General features: G+C 46.9%; 1 protein-coding gene across 1 annotated transcript in view; it reads left to right on the top strand.

Moving 5' to 3' along the window:
* The first annotated feature begins 301 nt into the window (after nucleotides 1–301).
* Nucleotides 302–25,942, top strand: part of DGKQ (diacylglycerol kinase theta) — a 79,593-nt gene continuing 53,952 nt past the window's right edge. Inside the window, exons 1-3 of the mRNA XM_039910620.1 lie at nucleotides 302–563; nucleotides 18,787–18,866; nucleotides 20,027–20,126. Of these exons, the coding sequence (XP_039766554.1) occupies nucleotides 302–563; nucleotides 18,787–18,866; nucleotides 20,027–20,126 (442 nt within the window). The remainder of the gene's footprint in view (nucleotides 564–18,786; nucleotides 18,867–20,026; nucleotides 20,127–25,942) is intronic.

Raw genomic sequence — 25,942 nt, 5'->3', positions numbered from 1 at the left:
GGGGGGGGGGGGAGGGGGAGGGGGGGTGCGGGGCCGGACGGTCCGCCCCGTCCCGCCCCGCCCCGTCCCGCCCCGCCCCGTCCCGCCCCTCCCCGCCGGCAGGAAGCGTCGAGCCGGGCTGGCCGTGCCGCAGCTTCTCTGTCCGCGCTGGCCGGCGCCGCACCGCGCGGGGAGCAGCTCCGGCGCCGCCTCGGCCGGATCATGCGCCCGGGGCCGAGCCCGGGCTGATCGCCCTCTCCCTCCCTCCCTCCCTCCCTCTCTCCCTCCCTCCCGCCCGGAGCGGCGAGCGGATGCGGGTCGGATGGCGGCGGCGGCGGCGGGGGACGGGGCTCGTTCCCGGCTCGGCGGCGGCGGCTCCCGAGGGGGCAGCCCCGCTTCCAGCCCCCTGTTGGGCGGCGGCAGAGAGCGCTCCCCGCAGCCCGGCCCGGAGCCGGCCTCCAAGCCCCCCTCCCAGCCTCTGTGCTCCCCGGGTCACAGCTTCAGGAGAGTGACCCTCACCAAGCCCACCTTCTGCCACTACTGCACGGACTTCATCTGGGGACTGGCCGGCTTCCAGTGTGAGGGTAAGGGACCGCTTGGCTCGGACACTCGGCCCCCGACCCCCTTTTCGTCGCCCACCTGCAACACCCAGACACGCTCACTCGCCCCCACTGAACCCTGGCGGGAGAGGATCCTTCTGCCCTCCCCGGCTTTTTTGCTGTTCTCCAACTTCTCTCTCTTCCTCTCTCTCTCTCTCGCACGCACACGCACACACACCCCGTCCCTTGGCTTTCCTGCTGGCAGTTGGAAATGCTGCCCTTTCTCTCATCCTCCCGTCTGGGTTGGGTGGGGTTGCGGGGTCGCCGAAGGTTTCAGAAGTAGAAACAGGGTGGGGAGCGGACCGGGAAACTCATTTGCGGGATCGGGGACTGTCTCGCTCGGGCTTCCTCCTTGCCAAGACGCAGGGAACGACTCCGGCCCGGAAAAGTCCGTGCTCGGGAGCCCTTGGACGGGAGAAAGTTTGGGACGAGGGGGACCGGCGCTCAGCCTCGGTTTTAGATAGCCCCGACCGCATGATTCAGCGGATTCGGCCGGTGGGACGAGTCTTCTTCGGTCTGATTTAAGGAGTCAGGACCCGGCACCGATGCGGACTGGAGGAGCGTTTCGGCCAAGAGGAGTAGCCTGGTCGAAACCGGCCCAAGAGGCCGGTAGAGCCCACGGCCGAAGGAGGGCTACCTCTCCAGCGTTCACGGCCACTGTTCCGGTAGTCCGAGTCCGTGCCAGGGCTGTCGAATCGGTCCTTCCCGCCCCCCGGTTGATGGGAACCCCCAGAAGTGAGCTCCTTGGCGGCGGGGATGGGGTCTCGTTCCTCTCGAGCACTCAGAAGTGCACGCAGGCACTCGAGAAAGCCTCTTGCCACTCGAGTAAGTCATCGGAGCCCAGCGGTGGCCAAATTCAGGCAAGGACCCGCACCTGCCGAGCTCCCCGGGCTGTAAAAGCGCACCCCGTTTTCAGCCGCGGAGCAGCGCGTCACCCCCGACCGTGGTGGACGGGGTTGGCACGGGCGCGGAGTTGCCATCGCGGCCGGTTGCGGTGCCCCTCTGCCGGGCCGGGCGCCGGAAGCTTCGGGGCCGGGAGTTGCCGCGGGGGCAGTGACACAGATGCCAGAAAACCCGACGTTTTAAGTGACCGCTTGACCAACAGAGGACGGGACTGACGATTATGTTCGCTTCTTTACTTTAGGTGACCATCGGGTGGCATTCGTGCGGAGGTTTGTTGAACTAAACGTTTGGCACGTTCAGGGAATGTCTAGGAGAAGCAGCGTGGCTCAGTGGAAAGAGCACGGACTTTGGAGTCAGGGCTCATGAGTTCGAATCCCAGCTCTGCCACTTGTCGGCTGTGTGACTGTGGGCAAGTCACTTAATTTCTCTGTGCCTCAGTTCCCTCATCTGTAAAATGGGGATTAAGACTGTGAGCCCCACGTGGGACGACCTGCTTCCCCTATGTCTACCCCAGCGCTTAGAACAGTGCTCGGCACATAGTAAGCGCTTAGCAAATACCAACATTATTATTATTAGTTTTACTCTGGCTCCCACACTTCTTCTCGTTCTCTCACAGGAGGGCCTCCCGTGGTGCCGAAGGATGATGAGCACCTTCTGGGTGCTCTCAGAATACTAATGACGACGATAAAGCGTCGAAGAGCACCGCTCCCGGCATCTCGGACGTCTCCCTGCCTTTAACTTTGTAGTGGCCGCCCATGGATCTTTGATCCGAGAGGCAGGATTTGGCAGCCTTTTTCCCGAGTGGAGTTTGCTTTTCCTGTCTTACGCCACCCCTCTTGCTCTTCTTACTCTCTCATGGTCCCCTCCAAAATGGAAACGTTAAAAGAGCTGCTGTCCGATAGTTGGAGGAGGTGGCGGTGAATGCTAACTAGGTTAATGGCAGCTTGGCGAGGGAATGGGAGTGGAAGAGGGGGATTAAAATGAAATCGAACACCCAAGGAAAACTGGTCCGGCTAATGACCCCGAGGGGGTTTTTGATTTGGAAGACTGGGAACTGTACCAGTTGGCCGTGGCTGTTTAAATGGTATGACGATCACTTATAATCCCAAGCCATTCATTGCCCTCTGTGAGTAAATTGATATTGGGCAATAGGGTATCTTAGATAAGACCAAATCTGCCAGCTCTTACATTTTTAATAAGCGGCGGAGGAGAGGAAGTAACGAGGGTCGTTTGAGAATATCGTGGTGCGAGGCGCACCTCGACAGTCCTCGTCTGCGTTCGGTGAGATTTGTCCGTTCGAGGAAATGCCCCTTTAGACCCGGAGACCGTCGGCTTATTTCACTCGTTGCTTAGAATTTTATTTCGTTTCAAACCGTCAGTGACGGTGCTGAAGACCTCGATTTTTATTACGAATCCCTCTACTGAGCGGGTGAGCCGGACTGCGTCTTTTCATTTTGCTCCTCGCTGTATTCGAGATGGATTTTCAGGTCATCTCTATGGATATTATCATGCTGGATACAGCTTGTGACCTTAGTCTGAAACATTCTGTGATTAATTGCGAAGATAAGTTGTGAGCATTGATTGTTAGAACGTGTAGTTCCATCATCTTAGGGCTGTTTAATATTTTGTAAATCAGAAAGCAGATGTTACCGGGTGGGAGCAATGTATACGGAATCCTCAAATGAAGAGAAAATGACTGGCGCGACTTTCACCTAACCGTACCAGCGCCGAGTAGAGAGAATGTCAGATTTTACTGGAAGCTGCCTTATTATTTTATAGTCTTTACATTTCCCTTTCCTCCAGAGGATCACTGTGCCATCCAGGCACTTGTCCTAACCCTGGCTTGACTACTGCATCAGCCTCCTCCCCTTTCTCCCCGTCTCTGGTCTCTCCTCTTTCCAGTCCATACTCCACCCTACCTCCCGGATCATTTTTTTTTTTTTTTTGGAAATGCCATGTTACGCACACGTCACAGACTCCTCAGAAGCCTCCCGTGGTTGCCCCTTTCTTTTCGCACCGAGCAGAATCTCCTGACCACTGGCTTTAAGGCACTCAATCAGCTTTCCCACCTATTTCTCTTCTCCCGCTATCGATTAGTGGTATTTGAGTGCCTACCGTGGGCAGAGCACTGGACTAAGCACCTGGGGGAGTACAGAAAAGCAGAGTTGGTAGACATGTTCCGTGTCCACAAGGAGCTTACAGTCCAGAGGGACTCCACCCTTGCCGGCAGTCTTCGTTCCGCTCAAGCCAGCCTACTAACTGTGCCTCATTCTCTCCTCTAGGTCACACTCTTCCCCTCCCGCCTGGAACTCCCTCTCCCTCCAGACCGCGGCCATCCCCATCTTCGAAACCCTACTGCAATCACCTCTCCACCAGGAGGCCTTCCTCAGTTGATTTCTAATCTCACCACCTTTTATCCTTCGATTTTCACACCTGCATTTTGGGGCCTCCACGGTACTTAAGTAGTTACACCCTTTCCTGAAGCAGAAGCAGCGTGGCTTAGTGGAGAGACCGTGGACGTGGGTTCTAATCCCAACTCCGCCACTTGCCGGCTGTGTGACCTTGGGCAAGTCACTTAACTTCTCTGTGCCTCAGTTTCCTCATCTGTAAAATGGCGATTCAATGCCTTTTCTCCCTCCCTCTTAGACTGTGAGCCCCCTATGGGACTGGCCATAGGGGGCTCAGTCCAACCTGATTACCTTGTCGTTACCTCAGCACTTAGGTTAGTGCTTGGCACATAGTAAGTGCTTAACAAATAGCACAGTTATGATGCTCAGTTCTTATATGCTCTATTACTTCCTTCTATATGTAGTTTATTTTAGCGCCTCTCTCCCCTACTGGATTGTAAATTCCTTGAGGGCAGGGATCATGTCTACTAATTCTGCTGTATTTTTCCAAGCACTTAGTCCACACTGGGTACTCGACTGATCTGTGCTTGAAAAATGTGCAATGAAGATGAAGCATGCATTTTGCCTCTCCCTAGGAAAGCATCACACGTTGTTTGTGTAGGGGTTGACGGTGGCTGGATTAGGGTGGGCATTCGTCTGATTTTCAGTTGGTCTGGACCCTGTCCGGTATTGCACGTGTCTGGTGATCGGCTAGGGCTGGCTGTTATTTCTGAGCATTACAGTGTCCACCCAAGGCTGGAGTGAGGTACGAGTGGAAGGTAGGATGACTGTTGAGCGATTACTGCCCTTCCCCTTCACCCCTTCTCTCCCCCACCCTCCACTTCTGCATCCCTGGAGGAGTAGCTCTAAAGCCGTGTCTAGGGGGACGAGGAAAACAACTCGAAGCGATACAGTAACTTGGCGGGGCTGCTTATAACTCTTTCTGTCACAGATCGGGGCCAAAAGATTGGGGGGATCCGTGTGTCAGACGGAGTGGATTTTGTGGCCTGTGTTTAGATTCTAGATCTCTTGGAAAGCAGGGGAATAGAACACAAATAAGCCTATTTATTTTCAACCCCCATTTGCCCATGACTAGTTGTGGGGAACCCAGGAAGCAGTCCCCAAACCCGGTTTAGGAGGAAGAGTTGAGGTGGATCGTGGACACGTTCTCGGTGCAGGTCGAGTCCCACCTCCACAGCATGGATGTAAGTGTAATGGTACAGTGGTAAGTCCTACTGCTTGGCACATCTGCTAGGCGTGCCAAGCCCCCTACAGCAGATAAGGCAAGCTTGATGGGGTTCCTTGCTTACAGCGAGAGAGCTGGGGTGGTTTCCCCATTGCATCTCTGCCCCTCAGACAAGTGGGCGACTTGAAGAATCAGTCCCCCTTTCTAGGCATGGAATAATCCCAATAACCGTGCCTTTCTTCCTTCTAAATCTAAGGCGCCCTGGGGTTTCTTTTTTTTTTTGAAAGCTCTAGGTCTCTACAAAATTGCATGATTGGATAATTGAATATCATTTTGTCAATAGACACCACAATTTTGGATGCTCGTCATTAATGCACACTCTCTCTAGAGGGAAAATATAAAAGAGGCTTATAACCAGTGACATTGAACGGTAATAGCCAGTTTCCTTAAATGGACCCATCTGCTACAATTTTAAGATTTCTGCATCATTATTCTTTTATGCTCTTCTTGTTTTCTCTTTATTCCATTCCAGCTTAGATTTTTCACTATTCAGAGCTATAAACAAACAAAGAAGGACCGTTAAGATCACAGAGAGGAGAAATTTCGATTTATGGGGGAAAAAAAAGTAGCACGGTAGTATGGCAACCCAAATTTTGGGATTGAAGTTAGGTGTTTTTTTGATTTTTTTGGAAATACTGGTGTCCTTACATATAGGATGCTAGGCATCGGCAGCCTTGTTAACTTTAAGACGAAACGGCATACGTGTACTTCGTGGTACCGGTTTGGGGATATTTTTGAAAGAAAGCCATAACTGTGTCCTTATACTTCATGCCTGAGAAACTTGGCTAAAGATGAGCTCTCCCCCCTTACAAACTACCATTTCGATCCAGAGGCACAGATGAGATTTATTAATCATTGGTTTTGTAGCGTTCATGTTTAGTAGATATTATAAATGCTTAGGTCAATATTAACTCTGGAAAGCCGGTTCTGAGATTGGGATTGGTACTCGGAAAATAGATGGTGTAGCGACAATGGACCGAAAAAGGAGTGAAAAGTTGAAATGTGGGAGGATTAATCAGTGAGTTGGCTGGCTGTTGGAAGCACAGATAGGGAAATACAAACCAAAGTTTTGAGTTTGAGGGTTGGAGAGAGTAGGTGGTTAGGAGCTTCGGCAGTTATTTTAGGAGGAAGAGGAGGCTGCAGCAACCCAGAAGAGGGAACGGGAACGGAAAAGGGACCCGCAGTTGGGGAGAGGGAAAGGGTTAGACTGGGAGTAGGATGAGCACCTACATGAGAAGAGGACGGCGGGGTTTACTACGAGAACCAAGCCAAGTGTGGTGCAGGACCAGATGAGTAAATATGTGCTTGCCTTCTACCGTGACTGCGGGACACTCCTTTGCTCCATTTTCCTGCCCACAACAGTTCTTAATCTTCCCAACTCTGGCAACTACTTCCGTCCAACCCGAGCAGCTGCCCTGGATACGGTTTTAAATCCTGCTGACTTTAAGCAGAGAAGCAGGGTGTTCTGGTGGATTGGTGGAACACAAGATGAGGAGTTGGAGGACCTCGACTCTAATCCCGGCTCCGCCACTTGCCTGCTGGGTGACCTTGGACAAGTCGCTTAATTTCTCTATTCCTCCATTTCCTCATCAGTCAGTGGTATTTACTGAGTGCCTACTGTGTGCAGAGCACTGTACTCAGCTCTTGGGAGAGTACAGTGCAACAGAGTCGGTAGGCATGTTCCCTGCCCACAACGAGTTTAAAGTCTAGAGGATTTTAAACTGTGAAATGGGGATTAAACACTGTTCTCCCAACCATTTAGACCACAAACCCCATGTGAGAGAGGGACCGTGTCCAACCTGATTATCTTTTATCTTCCCCAGGGCTTAGCGCAGTTTGAGGCACTTAACAAAATACCACAATTGCTGTCATTATTATGATTATTAGGCTGTTGTATTTCCCAAGAACTTAGATATTTTCCTGAAAGCAATGCTATAATTAGCTCTGTCATCCGTAATAGAATAACAGTTTGCTCTTCTAGATCAAATTCAATTTTTTGTTTGGCTATTTGGATTGCATTTTAAGTTCAAGTAAGTTTTGAAGATTGACATCCTGTTTAGTAACAAACCAGTTTAGCAGGGCATAGGTGATGTTTTTGCCAGAGCTATCATGGGGAGAGAGTTTTAGAAGACACAGCATGTTGCTGTGCTTTAGTTTATTGATGTCTGTGGTTACTCAGAAAAAGGAATCTGCTTGAAAAACTTGCTTCATAGTGCGGGGTATATTGCCACTTAGATGTTTTGATTCTCTCGCTCCTCCTTTTCTTCCCCACCTTCAGCTGGCCACATCTTTTACCTCAACTTTTTCTCTGCCCTTTTTCTTTCTCTTCTCTGCTTTATTGCATTCTCTTCAGCTGCTATCACCCCTCTTACTCTCCCTCCCTTCCCCACCTGTCCTCAGTGTCCTAGTGGATAGAGCCTGGGCCTCGGAGTCAGAAGGTCCTGGGTTCTCATCCCTGCTCTGCCACTTGACTGCTGTGTGCCCTCGGGCCGAGTCACTTCACTCAGTGACCTCATCTGTGCAAAATGGGGATGAACACTGTGAACCCCATGTGTGACATGGACCATGTCCTACCTGATTAGCTGTATCTACCCCAGCGCTTAGCACTACATAGTAAGTGCTTAACAGATACATTGAAGATAAAAAAAAGCCAGCCATCGAACATTTAGGCTGTGAGCCCCTTATGGGAGAGGGACTGTGCCCCACCTGATTATTATTCTTTACCTTTCCCGGGATTTAGTGAAATATTAGACACTTAACAAAATGACACCACGGCTAGTATTATTATCATGCTGTTGTATTTCCCTAGAATTTAAATTTTTTATGAAAGTAATGCTAGAATTAGCTCTGTCATCCATAATAGGATAACAGTTAATCGTATTTATTGAACGCCGACTCTGTGCACAGCACTGTACTAAGCACTTGAGAGAGTATAACGTAACAGTTGATGGACACGTTCCCTGCCCACCACGAGCTCAGTAAATACCATTCATGATGATAGCTCTATTTGAGAAATAAGGAGAGTAAAGACTATACTTGGCTTGAAACCCAGGACTCTTGACTCTTCTTTCTCTGTATGGGACTGTAAATTGTAATGTCTCGGAATGGGAGAGCTGGAAAACCCAGGTTCCACTAGGCCAGAGTCTCCAGATTCACCAGGAAACCTGATCAGATGACCCCAGCGTTAGACTCAGTCAAATTCCAGTAATTGTTCGATTAAAGATGGTAGTCTCACTAATATTAGCACTGGAGAGAGATGAAGTAAGAGGAAAGCACAGCTAAATGAATCAACGAAAGGATTAAATGGTTCCATCCATCAGTCATATTTATTGAGTGCTTACTAGTGCCCTGTACTAAGCGCTTGGGAGAGTACAATATAAGAGTTGGTAGAAGCATTACCATCTTTCTAGGGATCAAAGAAGGACCCTCCCCCGCCCCGGGGACCAATGATTTCTCTGTTCCTTCAGACCTCAGCAGACAGCAAGGAGACAGCGATTTATCATGGACCCGATTGAATCACATGTGAGGAGTTGAGACGGGAAATATATGTTAATGGGGTTGAAGAGCACATATGGAGTGCATATAAAGAGTGGGTAAACAGTAATAAGGACTCACTCTCACTCCCGTTGAGGAGATGCAAACAAATGCAGCAGTAAAAATAAAGGTGTGCCTTTGGAATAGCCTTTTGGGTTTGTGTTTTCTCATTTGCTGAAGGCCTGTGGTCCCGACTGCGTTGGGGTCCCTGGTGGCTAAATATTTGTATCCCCACAGTTCAACAGTGCCCCCCCCCGACCCCGTCGGTTTAATGGGATTGGGTATGAGGGTGGTACCCGTGGCCCAATATACAGATCCCCCAAATCAAAAAGGGATCCTTTCCTTTCCCTCTAGGCTGTAAACTCCTTGTGGGCAGGGAATGTGTCTACCAACTCTGTTAATAATTCTGGCATCTGTTAAGAGCTAGGTCTGTGCCAAGCACTGTACTGAGCACTGGGGTGGATACGAGCAGATCGGGTTGGACCCAGTTCCTGTCCCACGTGGGGCTCACAAGTCTAAATCCCCGTTTTACAGATGAGGTGAATGAGGCACAGAGAAATGAAGTTACTTGCCCAAGGTCACACAGCTCTGTTGTACTCTCCCGAGCGCTTAGTGTAGTGTTCTGCACACAGAACGCACTCAGTCAAGAGGATTGATGATGATGATGGAGGACTAGCAGATTATAATCTTTCTTTAAGACAGGAGTTGCACTGCAGAGGTGAAAATGGGAATTATAGGCTGGGGCATTTCATTTCTGTGTCTGGTTTGGGTAGGTAATGGTATTTGAGCTTGGTATTGGATGCAGTGCACTGTTATGAAGTGCTTGGGAAAGAATAACAGAAGCACTGGACACATTCTCTGCCTGTGAAGAGCTTACATTCTAGTGGAGGAGACAGACTTAAAGCTATTTACAAACGGGGGTAATCAGAATAATTGAATCGACTGTACAGTTAGATCAACACAACCTGTTGGCAAAGATGGCAGGATTTCGTTGAAGGGAAATCATTTCCGAAGGATGGAGTTGCTGGTGGTAAGAAAGGAACCAGTGGGTACAAAGGCCTTTAGGAAATCGACATACCGCCTATTGGCAGTGTTCCACTACAAATGCTTTTTAGAAACTATAGATATACATGGGATTGGAAAGCTTCGCTACGGATAGAAAGCTCGCTAAGAGACAGGAAATAAAAGGTAAGGAGAAACGGCCACTTTTCTTGATGGAAAAGTGTAAGTTGTGGGGTCTCCTAGGGATCTGTGCTAAGACTGGATTTGGGGAACACTTTTATAAATGATCTAGAGAAGGAGTGCCCAGTGAAATTTTCAAGGGTGAAGAAAATTCTGAGCTATCCTGATTGGCAGTGTGTTTTGCCACTGGTGATAGAACTGCAGGAAGGCAATATATATATACACACGTATATACGTATATAAATACATATATATATATATATATATATATATATATATCTGAGTAGGCAGCAAAGTGGCAGATGAGCTTCATTGTGAACATGTGCCTCTAGAGAAAATGATCCAAATTGCAATTGCATGATGCTGAGCTCTGAGCCATCAGTCACGACTCAAGAAAAACCTTAGAGTCAGTATCAACTCTTTCTTTCAATCAACAGTCCGAGGTGTAGGGGCCTCCATAAAGGCTAGCAGAATGCTGGAGACCAGCGAGGGTTTAGAAAAAAACCCAAAGTATAATTTGGTCATTCATTTATTGTCGTATTTCTTGAAAGTACAGTACAGCAATAAAGAGAGAAAATCCCTGCCCACCATGGGCTCACAGTCTAGAGGGGTGGTCTGAGACTGTGGTTTCATGGTTGCATGAGCAGCAGCGTGGCCTAGTGGATAGAGCCTGGGCCTGGGAGTCAGAGGACCTGGGTTCTAATCCCGGTTCAGCCACTTTTCTGCTCTGGGACCATGGGCAATTGACTTCACTTCTCTGTGCCTCATTTCCTCATCTGTAAAATGAAAACTATGACTGTGAGCCCTATGTAGGACAGGGACCGAATCCAACCCGATTATCTTGCATCTACTCCAGTGCTTAATACAGTGCCTGGCACATAGTAAGGGTTTAACAAATGCCACAATTATTATTATTATGATTCATCTGCGCCTGAGATTCTGCTTTCAATTCCGGTCACTGTGATTTAGGAAGGGCCTATTAGGAGCTGGAAAAGCATGGAGCAATTAAAATGACCAATGGGATGGGGCTGCTTCTGTATGAGGGAGGAATGAAAAACATCCTTCGGTCTGGAAAAACAAAGGCCGAGAGGGAATACGATAGCTTACAAAGCCATAAAGGGTTTAGGTGGGTTGAACCGAGGAATTTTTCACCAAAATCCATAACATCAGGACTGCAAAGGGCCCCCACTGAAGCTGGATCGTAGTAGGTTCAAAACAAACAAAAGGGAGTGTGTCTTCCCAGACCAGGTAATAAGCTTGTGGAGTTCATTATCACAGTAAGTTGTTTGGAAGGAGTTTGCATGATTTTCTGGATGGAAACTTCATAATTAGTTATTTGAGGGAAATGCTAGGAGGAAAGAGGGGTATTGGAAGCCTTGAAAAGGTCCATGATCCATTATTGAAGGAAAAAGCAAATTATAGATTGCATACCCCTAACCCTCAGGATGGTTGATAAAGAGAAGCGGCATGGCCTGGTAGAGAGAGCACGGACTTGGGAGTCAGACCTAATCCCAGCTCTGCTAATGCTTGCTGTGTGACCTTGGTCAAGGCACTTAACTTCTCTGTGCCTCAGTATCTGCAACTGTAAAATGGGGATATCAGTTCTCCCTCCCACTTACAGTGTGAACCCCATGCTGGACAGGATCTGTGTCTGACCTAATTAATTTGTACCTACCGAAGTGTTTAGAACAGTGTTTGATACATAGTAAGTGCTTAATAAATACTATTTAAAAATACCCTCCCAAACTATCATTCTGTTCTTCCAAAGATCAGTTGGTGCCACTGTAGGACATGGGCAGATTGGCCTTCTAGACTGTCAGCTCATTGTGGGCAGGGAATGTGTCTGTATATTGTTATATTGTACTCTCCCAAGCTCTTAGTACAGTGCTCTGCACACAGTAAGCACTCAATAAATACGATTATTGAATGAATCAGTACTCTCCCAAGTGTTTGGTAGAGTGCACTGCACACAGTAAGTGCTCAATAAATTCCACTGATGATAATGACATTGCTTATGTTCAGGGGTTCCAGAGCTGCATCCCAATTAGCGGGCAAGCTGACTGCTCTCGGCAAAGTCCACTCTCCCCCATTCCATCCCCGCCATCTCAGGTATCTGACTTTTTAATGTGTACTGCTCCACCTCATCAACTTTACGACAGATGGGAGCAGTGCTAATTTGGGAGCGAGGGGTGTAACGTGTTGGTAAACCATGCCAGAAGGACCATGTGTGTGTGGTTGGGTGATGGCAGAATGTATCAAGAGCAGCAGCTGGCCCAGGGAGGGCTACAGAGTATGTGTTCAGGTGGCCAGGACTCCACATTTTGACTTCAGGGAGTCTCCTATGGCAGAGTGCTCCAAGGTTTGTAACCTGAAGGGTGATAGTCCTGACATATGACACAAAGGGGGCGGTTAAAGAAATCACCTTTGGGAGAGTGTTTAAGCCAGGCTGAGTCTCAAATTCAGTAAAATGATCAGACGCTAGAGGCTGTGAGTCCAACTCATTGTTTCGGAGTCCTCCCTCGACACCTGGTTTCTCCTTTTCCTAAACGGACTGACTGATGCAGGTCTGGGGAATGATCGGGGAAGCATCGATGCATCCTTCCACAGAGAAGCCCGTCAAAGCAGTTCTTGTGGGTAAGACTGAGTAGGGTGTGAGTGTCAATAAAAACTGTCAGAATAATGTTCCCAGAATAATGCTCTGTTATCCTGCCTGCCCAAGCTCTTGCATGCATTTTTCCTAACCTAATTGCTACTTTCGGGGGTTATTAAGTATTTTGCCAATATAATACTCTCTTGTTTTTGACTGAAACGAATGGTGTAGATGACTAAGGCAGATTGGTCCTATGCAAGTGAGACTGTGTTGTGACTTAGTAAGATCCCCTTTCTACAAATGGGAAATGACTTGGTCCCTTTGTGCTGTATCCCCCAGGCTCTGTCTCTTGGTGTCTCTTTCTAAAATAATAATTATGGTGTTTATTAGGCCCTTACTACGTGCCTCTGTGTCAGCGCCCATCTCCGTCCCTGTCGGATTTAGTTGGTCTGCTCGCTACGTGAAGCGAATCCACTTAGAGACTGCTGGGGCTGAGGCCCCTGGAAACTGTTGTCCTCTTCTGGACTCCGGTGGCATCAGTGATGGTGGGAGCGAGAAGTGGTAGGTCCTAGGCTGCTCACCCAGAGATGACCTTGGAAGCAGCAGCAGGTTGTGTGTGGCGGTTGAGTGTCACGTAAGCAGAAGTGAAAAATGTTTTTAGACATGGGGCGCCCTTGGGTAATTACAGGAATTAAGTTAACAGGGTTTTTGGATTTCCTCCAGAATTGCTCAGATGCACAGCAGCAGAGGTGTAGGAAGTGACTAGTGGGCTGATTGTGGGCTTGGGGATAGGTGAGTGGAATGTGATGGAGGGATGGGTCAGGAAACAGGGATAGCGGCGACGATTAGGTTTGGGGATTTTGACCCTCCTGTGCTCCTGCTCGCCTCCCGTCCCTTGCCTCTGTCTTCGTTCTCTCTCTCGTTCTTTTTTTAGGGTGTTTAAGTGCTTACTACATTCCAGGCATTGTACTAAGCGCTGGGGTAGAAACAAGATTAACTGGGTTGGACACAGTCCCTGTCCTACATAGGGCTCGCAGTCTTAATCCCCATAAGAGAAGCAGCGTGGTTTAGTGAAAAGAGCAGGGGCTTGGGAGTCAGAGGTCGTGGGTTCTAATCCTGGCTCCGCCACTTATCAGCTGTGTGGCTTTGGGCAAGTCACTTAACGTCTCTGGGCCTCAGTTACCTCGTCTGTAAAATGGGGATTAATAATAATAATAATAATAATAATAATAATTAATGATGGTATTTGTTAAGCACTTACTATGTGCAAAGCACTGTTGTAAGTGCTGGGGGAGGATACAAGGTGATCAGGTTGTGCCATGTGGGGCTCACAGTCTTAATCCCTATTTTACAGATGAGGTAACTGAGGCACAGAGAAGTGAAGTGACTTGCCCAAAGTCACAGAGCTGACAAGTGGCTGAGCTAGGATTAGAACCCATGACCTCTGACTCCCAAGCCCAGGCTCTTTCCACTGAGCCACGCTGCTTCTCAGCCCCACATGGAACAACCTGATTACCCTGTATCAACCCCAGTGCTCAGAACAGTGCTTTGCACATAGTAAGCGCTTAACAGATACCATCATTTTTATTTTACAGATGAGGTAACTGAGGTGTAGAGAAGTGAAGTGGCCTGGCCAAGGTCACACAGCAGGCAAGTGGAGGAGCTGGGATTAGAACCCAGGACCTCTGACTCCAGGCCTGTGTTCTTTCCACTAGGCCAGGCTGCTCCCCATGTGTATTTTTAAATAAAATCTCAAACTAACTCTCTCTCGACCTTCCCCTCTCCTTTCAAATATGCTCTTATCTCCCCTGTACTAAAACAACTTTCTCTAGCTGCCATTGTCCGATCTCCCTCCCCTTCCCACTGAACTCCTTGCAAGGATCGTATACACCCCCCACCTTCACGTCTTCTCTACTAACTTTCTTCATGATCCACTGTGGTCACGTTTCACCCCCTTCACTCCACTGAGACCGCCCTCTCCAAAATCATCAGCGACCTTCTCCTAACTAAGCGCAATGTGGTCTACCTGTCAGAATCCTCTTCAGCTTCTCCACCACCTTTGACTCACTTTCCTTAGGATGTTATCTGATCTTGGTATAGGTGATGTGGTGTTGTCGTCCTACCTCTCCTCTGTTTTCTCTTCTACATTTCATCTCCTTATCATGGGGGTCAATTAATGGTACTTATTGGGCACTTACTATGCTTTGAAGAGTGTAGTAGTCTCGCAAGACTTTCGGTGCTGGTTTCCTTGCTCTTCTACCTTCCCTTTATTGGGGAAACTTAGCTATTCACATGGCTTCAGTTACTCTCTCTATGCTACCGTCTCACAAATCTACCGCTTGCCCGATCTCTCCTATGCTAGCCCACCCTTTATCTCCTCTCGCCTCTAAGACATCTCCACAAGGACGGTCCTGCCGGCACCTCGAAATGAACATGTCCCAAACTGAATTTATCCTCGCTTCTAAACCTTCCCCTCATCTCACCTTCCTCCCTCTGACTGAACCCCGCGATCTTGGTAGCATCCTCAATTCACGTCATTCTGCTCTCTGGCCAAACCCTGCCAATTTTACCTCAGTACCATTTTGTGCCTCCATTCCTTCCTCGGCGCAGTGGTTCAAGTACTCATCGGTGCACGATCGGACTAGTTTGTCGGCTTCCTTGCTGACCTCTCTCCAGCCTCTCTCTCCACGTCGGTTCTTCTTCCATGCTGCTACCCGGATCATCTTCCTGAAACCCACATCTCCCCCCCCTTCAAAATCCTCCAGGGGTCACCCATCTCACCGAGTCTCAAGCAAAGACTCTTTACCATTGGTTTTATGGCTCTCCACTGGCTCTCTTTGTCTTTACTAACCAGCTTTCATCACCCATTACTCCCTTACCGGCAGTCATATTTCCTCCCCAGCCCACCCTTTGGCTGTACTGCGTTTTCATCATCCCCAGAGCCTGGAACTCCCTTCTCCCCATCTCGCTCTGCCAGATTGCAGTCCTCTCCACCTTCGAAGTTCTCCTATAAATCCCACCCCAATGCCTATCAACCCTTCAGGTTTCTTGGACTCTTTTGGTAGAAAAATTTCCATCATTAAGGAATAGTTTCCCATAAAAACACCATCTCGTCTTTGCTTCAATAGATTGTGTTTTTGTCACCGTACAGTCAGGTCAATTATTCCGATTACCTTATTAGTAGCTATTTCCGTGTCTGTCTCCCCCATATGGGCAGGAAATGTGTTTTGTGCTGATGATAATCATCATCATCGTCATCATCACAGTATTAGTTAAGTGCTTACTATGTGTCGCGCTCATTACTAAGCCCTGCAGTAAGTACAGAATAATCAGGTCCCACATGGGACTTACCCTAAGCAGGAGGGAGACCAGGTATTGAATCCCCATTTTGCAGATGAGGGAATGGAGGCAAAGAGAAGCGTCTTGCCCGTGATCACACAGCAGGCAAGTGGCAGAGCTGGGATTAGAACCCAGGTCCTCCGACTCCCGGGACTCTGCTCTTTCCACTAGGCAACACTGCTTCTGGATGTATCTCCCGCATACAGTGCACCACACCCAGTAGGCATTCAGTCAATACTGTTACAATTACTCAAGTCTCAACAGGGCAGTGGGGTAAGGAAAGGGACTGAAGCCATGGTGAGGTTGAGTGATTGGATACTTTCAGAGGAAGTGTAGCATCTAGTTGATTGTGAGGTCAAAGGTGGGTCCCAGCTGGTGAGTAGCTGTAAACTCATTACGGGCGAGGAACGTGTTTGCCAATTCTATTGCGTGTACTCTCCCAAGTGCTTAGTACAGTGACTGTGAGCTCGTTGTGGTCAGGGAATGTGTCTGTTCATTATTATATTGTACTTACCCAAGCGCTTAGTACAGTGCTCTGCACAGAGTAAGCGCTCGATAAATACGATTGAATGAATGAATGGATGAACAGTTACCATTGAGTGATCGATTGAGTAGCTGATGTGGGGAAGAGTTAGAGGTTGCAGATCCGAGGCAAACAAAGTACGGTAAGGAAGGAGTGTCTGAAGAGTCATCAACATGAGTGTGGATTATGAACTGTTGAGAAGCAGTGTGGCCTAATGGATAGAGCATGGGCCTGGGAGTCGGAGGGCCTGGGTTCTAATCCAGGCTCTGCCACTTAGCTGTTGTGTGACGTTGGGCAAGTCACTTCACTTCTCTGGGCCTCAGTTACCTCATCTGGGAAATGGGGATTAAGACTGTGAGCCCCATGTGGGACAGGGATTGGATCCAACCAATCTACCCCAGCTCTTAGTATGGTACCTGGAACATTGTAAGTGCTTTTAAAAAAAACAACAAACAACCCAAAACCTGTTTCAGTTGGAAAATTGAAGCATTAAAGAGAGTTGTTATAGTTGGACAAGGCCGGTGACCATTTCAAAACAAATTTTCAAGTTCCAGATGAATACTAACCATTAGAGAATGTTTCATTTTGAAGAGTGCTTCACAGTAATGATTTTTCTCAATCTCCCTATGAGTCAGCCTGGTAAAAACACTGATGAAATTAACCGTCATTTAGTTGGAGAGAAAATCCATTTATTGTACTCAGGTTCTCTACTCTGCAGCACTATTAATGAAGTGAGACCTTTACAGATTAAAATTTAGGTTTGGGAGTGTATTATGTACACACGCATACAGATATACGCTTTTCTGTAAGTAGGCAAAGGTGATAGAATTGAGTAATGCTGATTCATTTCAAAGTTATCTTTTTTTTCTCCCCTCTTAATGGCAGCAGATGATGGAAACACAATGAGCTTGACATTTTGAGAGAGTGCTACCTTCCTTTTAAAAAATTGGCATAGTGAGTCACCTTATTATCAGTATAGAATGTCAGTTTTGAAATCCGAGGACTGCTGTTCTGTGTTAGTAGCCGATGGTGGGTCCACAATAGACAATGGAAATAATAGTGTGTGTCTTCTTTTGTCTTGTCGTAAATCAAATCCTTGTTTTGAGTTAAACATTGAGGTGGTTTGGGACAATAGTGGTTTTTGTCGAGTACTGGTGTTCGTGTTTTTATGTCACTTTTCAAAAATAATAGGGCTGTCAATGTAGTTTTCCATTTGTTATTGTCAGAGTTCCTTGGAATATGATTATGCTCTTAAACCTTAGAGATATTATTAGCTGTTTTGTTTGCATGATTGAATTAACTCTCTTTACTAATTAAATTCATTCAGGCTCTCGAAAATGTCATTCAATCTAGGATGGATTTGTGAGGTTCACTTGGGTTTATTCTGATACCGAAGGATGTTGAACAACCGGAAACAGCTGTACATTTTATTGGTTTTATTTAATACAGTAAACATGTTTTTGGATGGGCACAACATCAGTGCCATTGGATAGGTTTGTTGAGCACTATTGAGTCCCCACTTATTTTGAAACATCTGATTTTTGTCATCTTGGCTTCTGAAGTGTATTTGCATTTCCCTAAAATCTTGCAGGCTTGCTTGTTTTCTGCTAAAAGGATAACAAAAACCTGAAAAGCAGAAATGATATTTTTCAAATAGAAACTGCCATTTCCAAGTTTGCAGGGGTTGTATGGCCAAGTGAGGAAGCCTGGAATCCTACTCTTCTTTCACATTAAGCATACACTTCCTCATGACCGAATCCAAACTCACTTTTGATCCCCTGACCTCCCCCCCCCCCCCCCCACACCATTCATTGGTGAGGGGCCCGGAATCAATCGATCAACGGTATTTATTGAGTGCTTATGGAGTGCAGAGTAGTGTACTCTCTGGGAGAGTACTTGGGAGAGTACAGTACAGTGGAGTTGATGTACCCGTTCCCTGCCCGCAACAAGCTTACAGTCTAGAGGAAGAGGCGCTAACCCTTGACATTTACCCTGCCCTCTCAGGCCCTTCTTGAAGTACGTGGTATTGATTCTTCCACCAGAGTGCTTGTGGTGTCTCCCATTCTTCTTTTCCCTTTTGAGGCAGCACGGCCTGGTGGATAGAGCAAGGGTCTGGAAGTCAGAAGGTCCTGGGTTCTAATCCCGGATCTGCCATTTGTCTGCCATGTGACCTTGGGCAAGTCACTTCACTTCACTGGGCCTCAGTTACCTCATCTGTGAAATAGGGATTAAGACTGCGAGCCCCATGCGGGACAGGGACTGTCCAACCTGACAACCTTGTATATACCCTGGCGCTTAGCTGATATCACATACCATAAAAAAATTAGTATTAAGGTAAATAGGTAGCGAATGATATCATCACCAACTTTTGGGGGTGAGTACTCTATATATTTCTGGGGCATTTTCCGTTTCTCTCTTTACCTGTGTCATCTGCTGCATATGGTACTATTGAATTATGTTGGAGACACTGTAAGCCTGAATCAAAATTATTTTTATCTCCACAGTTTGCAATTTTATGTCTCATGAAAAGTGCCTCAAGCACGTGAAGATTCTGTGCTCGTGCATTGCGCCCAGTCTTGTTAGGGTAAGTTTATTTCGGGCACTAGTAACTTTTTGTCAGGATGGGGTGAATTTTAGTTTTCATTTTCTCTATGGGTTTCTTCTGGGTGATGGGGAAATGAATTGTTTGGCCATTTTAATAGCTTACTACCAGCATATGGAGTTACGGATCACCGACAAGTGTTTAAAAATGATCGGACTCTACTAGCCCTAAAACAGACTCAGAGGAAGGGATGGGGGCCAGAGCTCTTTGAGGCTTTTAGGGGTCAAGTTAAAATCTCAGGAATTTCCTCTGGTGAACCGTCTCCCTAGGGAAAATTCCAGATTGCCTCATATCCTTTGTGATACTTTGTTTCAATCGTTTGTGATCTTATGTGTCATTTATGGGACAGGTGCTTATGACCTACATTTTTATGTTTGTCCTTTTTCCCCAGTATATTTAAAATGCCCCGAGGATGGGGATCCTCTCATTCAGTCAAACCCTCCCTACGCTTCAGTTTTCTCATCTGCAAGATAGGGATTAGATGCCTACTCTGCATACTTCTTAGCTAGTGAGCCCCATGTAGGACAGAAACTGTCAGTTCTAATGATCTTGAATCTACCCCAGGACTTAACCCAGTGTTTGGCACCCGAGTGCTTAGTAAGTATTGTAATGATCAATATTATAAATTACGGTTCCCCACAGCACCCACTACCTTCCCTTTATGTTTTGAACATTCAGTAAGGGCTATTGACCATAACCATATTCATATTCATGTTCTCCAGCAGACTTGTGGCTGGAACTTGCTTCTTCCCCGGTATGATATTATAAATTCTGGCTATGTCAAAATGTCAACTCTGTGTTTCTTGAGATCTAGCCTTTTTGGATGGTCTTTATTTTTTTCCTTTTGTTTTTCATTTGAGAATTTAACTTTGTCTCGTTCCGATTCTTGGAAAAGAAATGTAGAGTTGGACTTAACAGAGAATCGGTTGGGTAAGGAATGCATTTAATTTTTGGAAGGTAAAGGCAGTGAACCGGTCAGTGCTGTCCGAAACAAATGCTATCACTAATTGGTCTCTGTTCATTCCAGGCGGTCCCACAAAGATTAGTGTGCTTTTATTTATGTGTGTGTATATATCCGCTAGGATATGCATTTTGTAAATGAGCTTCATTTAAAGACCTGTGGCTTGTATTTGCATTGATAGGTTCCGGTTGCACATTGCTTTGGACCTCCTGGACATTACAAGAAGAAATTCTGCATTGTTTGCAGGAAGCAGTTAGAGAGCCCTGCATTCCGTTGCGAAGGTAACTTAAAATTAATAATCTCTTTTTTTACCGGTAAAGAATAACTTGCTCACTTTGATTCTTACAACATGAATGATTGGACACCCAAGTCAGAGGGCCTGGCTTCTAATCCTGGCCCGGTCACTTATCTGCGGTGTGACCTCAGGCAAATCACTTAACTTCTCAGGTCCTCAGTTTCCTCATCTGTAGAATGGACATTAAATCCCACTTCCTCCTACTTAGACCGCAAGGCCCATGTGGGACAGGGACTCTGTCCCACCTGATTATCTTGTGTCTACCCCTCGGCTCAGAACGGTGCTTGGCACACAGTAAGCACTTAACAAGTACTGTAATTATTATGATTAATTTTATTATTATTTCATGAACCTGAGACCATCATGTACTAAACAGGTACTAAAAGTGCCTAAAAATAGGGGCCTGTCCGGGCAGTTACCTCAGTGGATGAGAGTTGTCTTGCACTGCCAAATTAGTCCTGCTAATCTTGGAGAGACGACTCGGGCTGCTTCCTTCTTATCTGACCAGATCTGCCGATTTGTGATTCCAGAGAACTCCAGAGTAGGACTAACCCCAGTCTAGGAATATTTTTGGCAGCTCCTTCCTCATCCAAGAGGAGTGCAGAATGGGGGCGAGGGGGTGAAAGGTGGAAGATGACCTGACAAAACTATCAACAGTGGATAGAGCAAGGGCCTGGGAGTCAGGAGGACCTGGGTTCTAATCCCGGCTCCGCCACTTACCTGCTGTGTGACCTTTGGCAAGTCTCTTCATGGCAGGGAATGTGTCTGTATATTGTTATATTGTACTCTCCCAAGTACTCAGTACAGTCCTCTGCACACATTAAGCGCTCAATAAATGTGATTGACTCATTTCTGTCATCTGTAAAATGGGGATTAAGACTGTGAGCCCCATGTGGGACCTGGACTGTGCCCAACCTGATTAGCTTGTATCTACCCCAGTGCTAAGTACAGTGCCTGGCACATGGTAAGCGCTTAACAAATGCCATAAAAAAAAAAAAGTGGACATCTCTTCTCCCTCTTCTCTTCCTGAATGGGCATCCTGGGCAGGAGCCAGAGTACTGGGATGCAGAAAGGGTTGTTGAAAGCAGATGGACGTGCTGAGAGTTTCTTATCCCCTGGCCTCTTGGACTTTGACATGCCTTCCCTGGCTACACTTTTGTTTTAAGGCATAGCCTGGACTGTTGCAGTGCGGGTTCTCAAACTGGAGCCATTTAGGTGGCCTGGAAGGATGGGACTGGGATCTACAAGGGTTTCGAGAGTTTTAGCACTTGTTTAGGAGGTACAGGTCTATTGACTCACATTCCTGGAAAAACCTCGTGGTTTGGAGTATTCGTGATGAGGGAATTTTATTAGAGAAAGGAGAGAAAACTCTTCTTTGGGTGGAGCAGGGTGTTATCAGTTAGGTGTGGAGAGCCTTAAAGCTTAAGATTACTCCTATCAGCTCAGGCCAAGTTCCTTTTCTTTGTGCACCTAGAGCCACCTGTAAGTTTTCAGGTCCTCATTTCAGCTCTGTTCCATGACAGAGTGAATGAGCTGCCCCAGATTCTCTCCTAATAATAATTGTGATATTTGTGAAGTGCTTACTAGGTGCCAGGCGCTGTACTAAGCGCTGGGGTGGATACAAGCAAATCGGGTTGGACACAGTCCCTGTCCCTCATGGGGCTCACATTCTTAATCCCCATTTTACAGACGAGGTAACTGAGGCACAGAGAAGTGAAGTGACCTGCTCAAGGCCACACAGCGGGCAGGTGGCGGAGCCGCGATTAGAACCCATGACCTTCTGATTCCCAGGGCTGTGCTTTCCCCCACGCAGTCAAATGCTTTTTTTGGACAGGAAGTTTTATTCTCTATTCAGATGTGTGACTGTGTCACTATTCTCCCCAGCACCTGGCTTTTTTACATATTCAATTCTAAAGTTGATTTCAAAACATTTCACTAGATGGTCTGATTAAAGCCCATTAAAACTTTTTGATCGCTCCTTCTCGGTCTCTCAAACAGTGGGAGCCTCTCAAGGCTTAGCTCATCTACACCCACTCCCTTGGAGAGCTCGTTTGTTCCCGTGGCTTTAACTCCCATCTTCTACCAGAGGTCTGTCCAGGCTAAATCCTTGTTTCCCCCACTCCCTCTCCCTTGTGCATCATCTATGCATTTCATTCAATAGTATTTATTGAGTGCTTACTATGTGCACAGCACTGTACTAAGCGCTTGGATCTGTATCTTGCATTTGGATCTTGCATTTGGATCTGTATCCTATAAGCACTTGATGTCCTTCTACCCTGCCGTTTCCCCTATCTGGAACTTATTTTAATGTCTGCCTCCCCTCTAGACTGTAAGCTCCTTGTGGGCAGGAAATGTGTCTTCCAACTCTGTTGTATTGTACTCTCCAAGCTCTGCACACAGTAAGCGCTCAATACCGTTGACTGAGTAAAACCTGAAGAGAGTTAGAATAAAAGAGATCTCCATGTAGCACAGAGCAGCTAAATTTCATTCTTCATTTAAGCCTAAAAATGCCTTTCCAAGATTGACTCCATAGCCTAAAGCAACATCTCTATCAACACCTCTCTGACTTCTTGCCTGTCTTTGACACTGTTGACCTCTCTCTCCTTGAAATGCTCTCAGACCCTGATTTGCAACTCTGGCTCTCATTTGATCGTTCTCTTACTTCTCTGACCACTCCTCAGTTTCATTCACTTGCTCCTCTTCCCCTCCCCGCCGTCCCCTAAGTGGCGGTGCCCTTGGGTCTGCTAAGTCTCTTTGCTTTGCACTCATTCTCTTGGGGAGCTCATCTCCTCACATGACTTCAACAAACTCCCCTTTGTGGATGCCTCCCAAATCTCCCTCTTGAGTCCTGGCCTCTTGCCAGTTCTTCAATCTCACATTTCCTCCTGACTCCAGGACATCTCCACTTGGATGTCGCACTGGCGCCTCAAACTCAACGTGTCTAAAACAGAACATCTCATCTTCCCAACTAAATTCACTCCTCTCAACTCTCTTATTTCTGCTGAGAACACTGTCATCCTTTTTGTTCCAAGAGCTTGTCATCGTGGTGTCATCCTTTACTCCTCATTTTGTTTTTCAGTTTTCATATTGTTAACCGTGATTTTTTTTATGGTATTTGTTAAGCACTTACTATGTGCCAGTCACTGTACTATGCACTGGAGTAGGTACAAGCTAATCAGGTTGGACATAGTCGTCCCACATGGGGCTCACAGTCTTAATCCCCATTTTAAAGGTGAAGTAACTGAGGCCCAGAGAAGTGAAGTGACTTGCCCGAGGTCACACAGGGGACAAGTGGCGGAGGTGGAATTAGAACCCAGGTCTTTCTGACTCCCAGGCCCATACCCTATCCACTAGGCCATGCTGCTTCTCTGTTCACCGTTAAATCCTGCTCATTCTTCCTCCACAACATTTCCCAGATCCATCTCTTCCTCTTCACATAAATGGCCACCACACTGGTTCAAACTTTCATTGTATCATGGTTGGACTACTATATCCATCTACTTGCCTTCAGCCTCTTCCTTCCAGTCTGTACTATGGAAAACTGCCTGGATCATCTCTCTGAACCACTGCTCAGTACGTGTCTCTCCCACGCCTCAGGAACCTCTAATGGAACCCAGTTCCATCCACATGAAGCTAAAGCTCCTCACCTTTAAAGTTTTTTCACTAGCTCTCCCCATTTTACTTTCTGTCTGTTTTCATCTCAGTCAAATCAATGGTTTTTATTGAGCGCTTGCTGTGTGCAGAGCACTGTCCTAAGCACTTGGGACAGTATAACAGAGTTGGTAGACATGTTCCCTGCCCTCGAGGAGCCTACTTAAACTGTGTGCTCCATGCAGGACAGGGACTGTCCAACCTAATTCATTTGTTTCTATCCCAGTGCTTCAAACAGTGTTTGACACATAGTAAGCCCTGAACAAATACCATAAGAAAGGGATCTTACAGTCTGGAGGGGGAGATGGACATTACTATAAATAATTTCCTGTTTTCTAGCTCGCGCGCTTTGCTCTTCCCAAGCTCACCTTCTAGCTATGCCTCACAATGGATCTTCCTCCTCTGACCTCTTGTGCGTGCCATTTTCCTGGTCTGAAACTGTCTTTCCTCTCCCCCTCCTCCCCAGATTTGCCAGGCCAAAAATCTTCTCCAAGTCCTCCTTAAGATCTCACCTCTTCCAAGAACCTTTCCCTCATTAATTTCCCAAACCCATATCACATCAACCCAATAGATACCCTTACCACTTATGTCTTTATACCCATCCTCAGCATGCAAGTATATAATTTTATTCCGTTGAAAAGTCGCTTATTTATTCTATTTCACCCTGACCGATTTATATCACTACCTGTCATATAGCTGCTTTTGGAATAACTTTTGTCTGTCTCTCCATATTAATTTGAAAGCTCCTTCAGGTCAGGAAAGCCTGGTTTGCTTTGGTTGTACTCTCACACTTAATATAGCGCTCTGCATTCAGGGACTCTGTAAATACCCTTGAGTCTGAAGGCCCTCGATTCTAATCTCCGCTCCACCATTTGTCTGCTGTGCGACTTTGGGCAAGTCACTTAACTTCTCTGTGCCTTAGTTAACTCATCCATAAAATGGGGATTAGCACTGTGAGCCCCATTTGGGAGAGGGGCTGTGTCTGACTCAATTTACTTGTATCCACCTTAGTGCTTAATATAGCGCCTGGCACATAGTAAGCCCTAAGAAGAAATGCAATTATCATAAACTGCACTAACAAAGGCAGGAATCCAGAATGCTGGTCTAACGCTTCACTCGCTAAACAGAATTTTTCCCAAGGCCTGAACAGCCTCCCCAACATCTTCCACTGCTCTACACCAAGTGCCAAATGTTCTTTAATGAAAATTTGTTTCCAGTGCAAGTTGCTAGAACTCCGGGACCTGGCTGGCTGGAGATTACTGCAGTGAAAGAAGCGAGACTAAGCGAAGTGACCTGACTTTGCCATCCTCCCAGCCAACCAGGGCATTCCATGACCCATGTCGGGTTTCACTCTTCCCCTTGCAGTCTACCACACTGATCTTCTGACCAGCTATGAGGGGCTTACCGTCCGGGCACAGTTGGGTGGCTTTGCTCGAAGCCCCGTTTTTCCTACTGTGGTGGTCTCCGGTTGGCTAGAATAGGTGAAGAAGGCTGCAGGGGGATCTGCCTAATTCCTTTAGTATGACAATCCTTTATAATGAAAGGATTTGGGCATCCTGGTACATTTCATTAAAATGGGATTTTATCAGTACTGAAGAACCTTTCGTTTCCTTTTAAGTTGGGTTCTGAATATCGTCTTTGATTCCTCCCCTTTTCCCCCATCCTCTTTTGCAACCCGGAGCATTCTCGACCAGCTGAAAACACTGTCCTCCTATCTGTCGTCTCCTCCTTCGTCCTGATGACTTATCACTACTTGCTCTGGGTCAGTGTGTACTCTAACAGATTACTTCTTTCAAACCTCCCGTTTCCTAATTTCGTCCGTTCTGGCTTTTCTTCTTCTTCTCTTCTTATGCCTCTCTCTTAGCAGTTTCATAGAGGATGTGGAGAATACAGGAGAATACAGGATTGGAGGTGAAAACCTAAATCGTCCAGTCCAGGTCACTCCCCCTTCCCTGCCCCGAAATACCCTCAGTAAAGAATGCTTGGTAGGGTTTTAAAAAATCTCCTGTGTTCTGTGGAGTTTGCTGATTGGAAAGCAACTGAATGATCTGGTGAAATTAGAAGATAAGATGGCTATTGCATTGATCACGTGAGGCTGTTTGCATACAGAAATCACATACTGGATAAAGTCCTGAATAATAATTACAAGTT

Source organism: Ornithorhynchus anatinus, chromosome X3 (genome assembly GCF_004115215.2).
Source record: "Ornithorhynchus anatinus isolate Pmale09 chromosome X3, mOrnAna1.pri.v4, whole genome shotgun sequence".
Lineage (NCBI taxonomy): Eukaryota > Metazoa > Chordata > Mammalia > Monotremata > Ornithorhynchidae > Ornithorhynchus > Ornithorhynchus anatinus.
The sequence above is the reverse complement of the archived record's forward strand: the minus strand, read 5'-3'. Positions and strand labels throughout refer to the sequence as shown.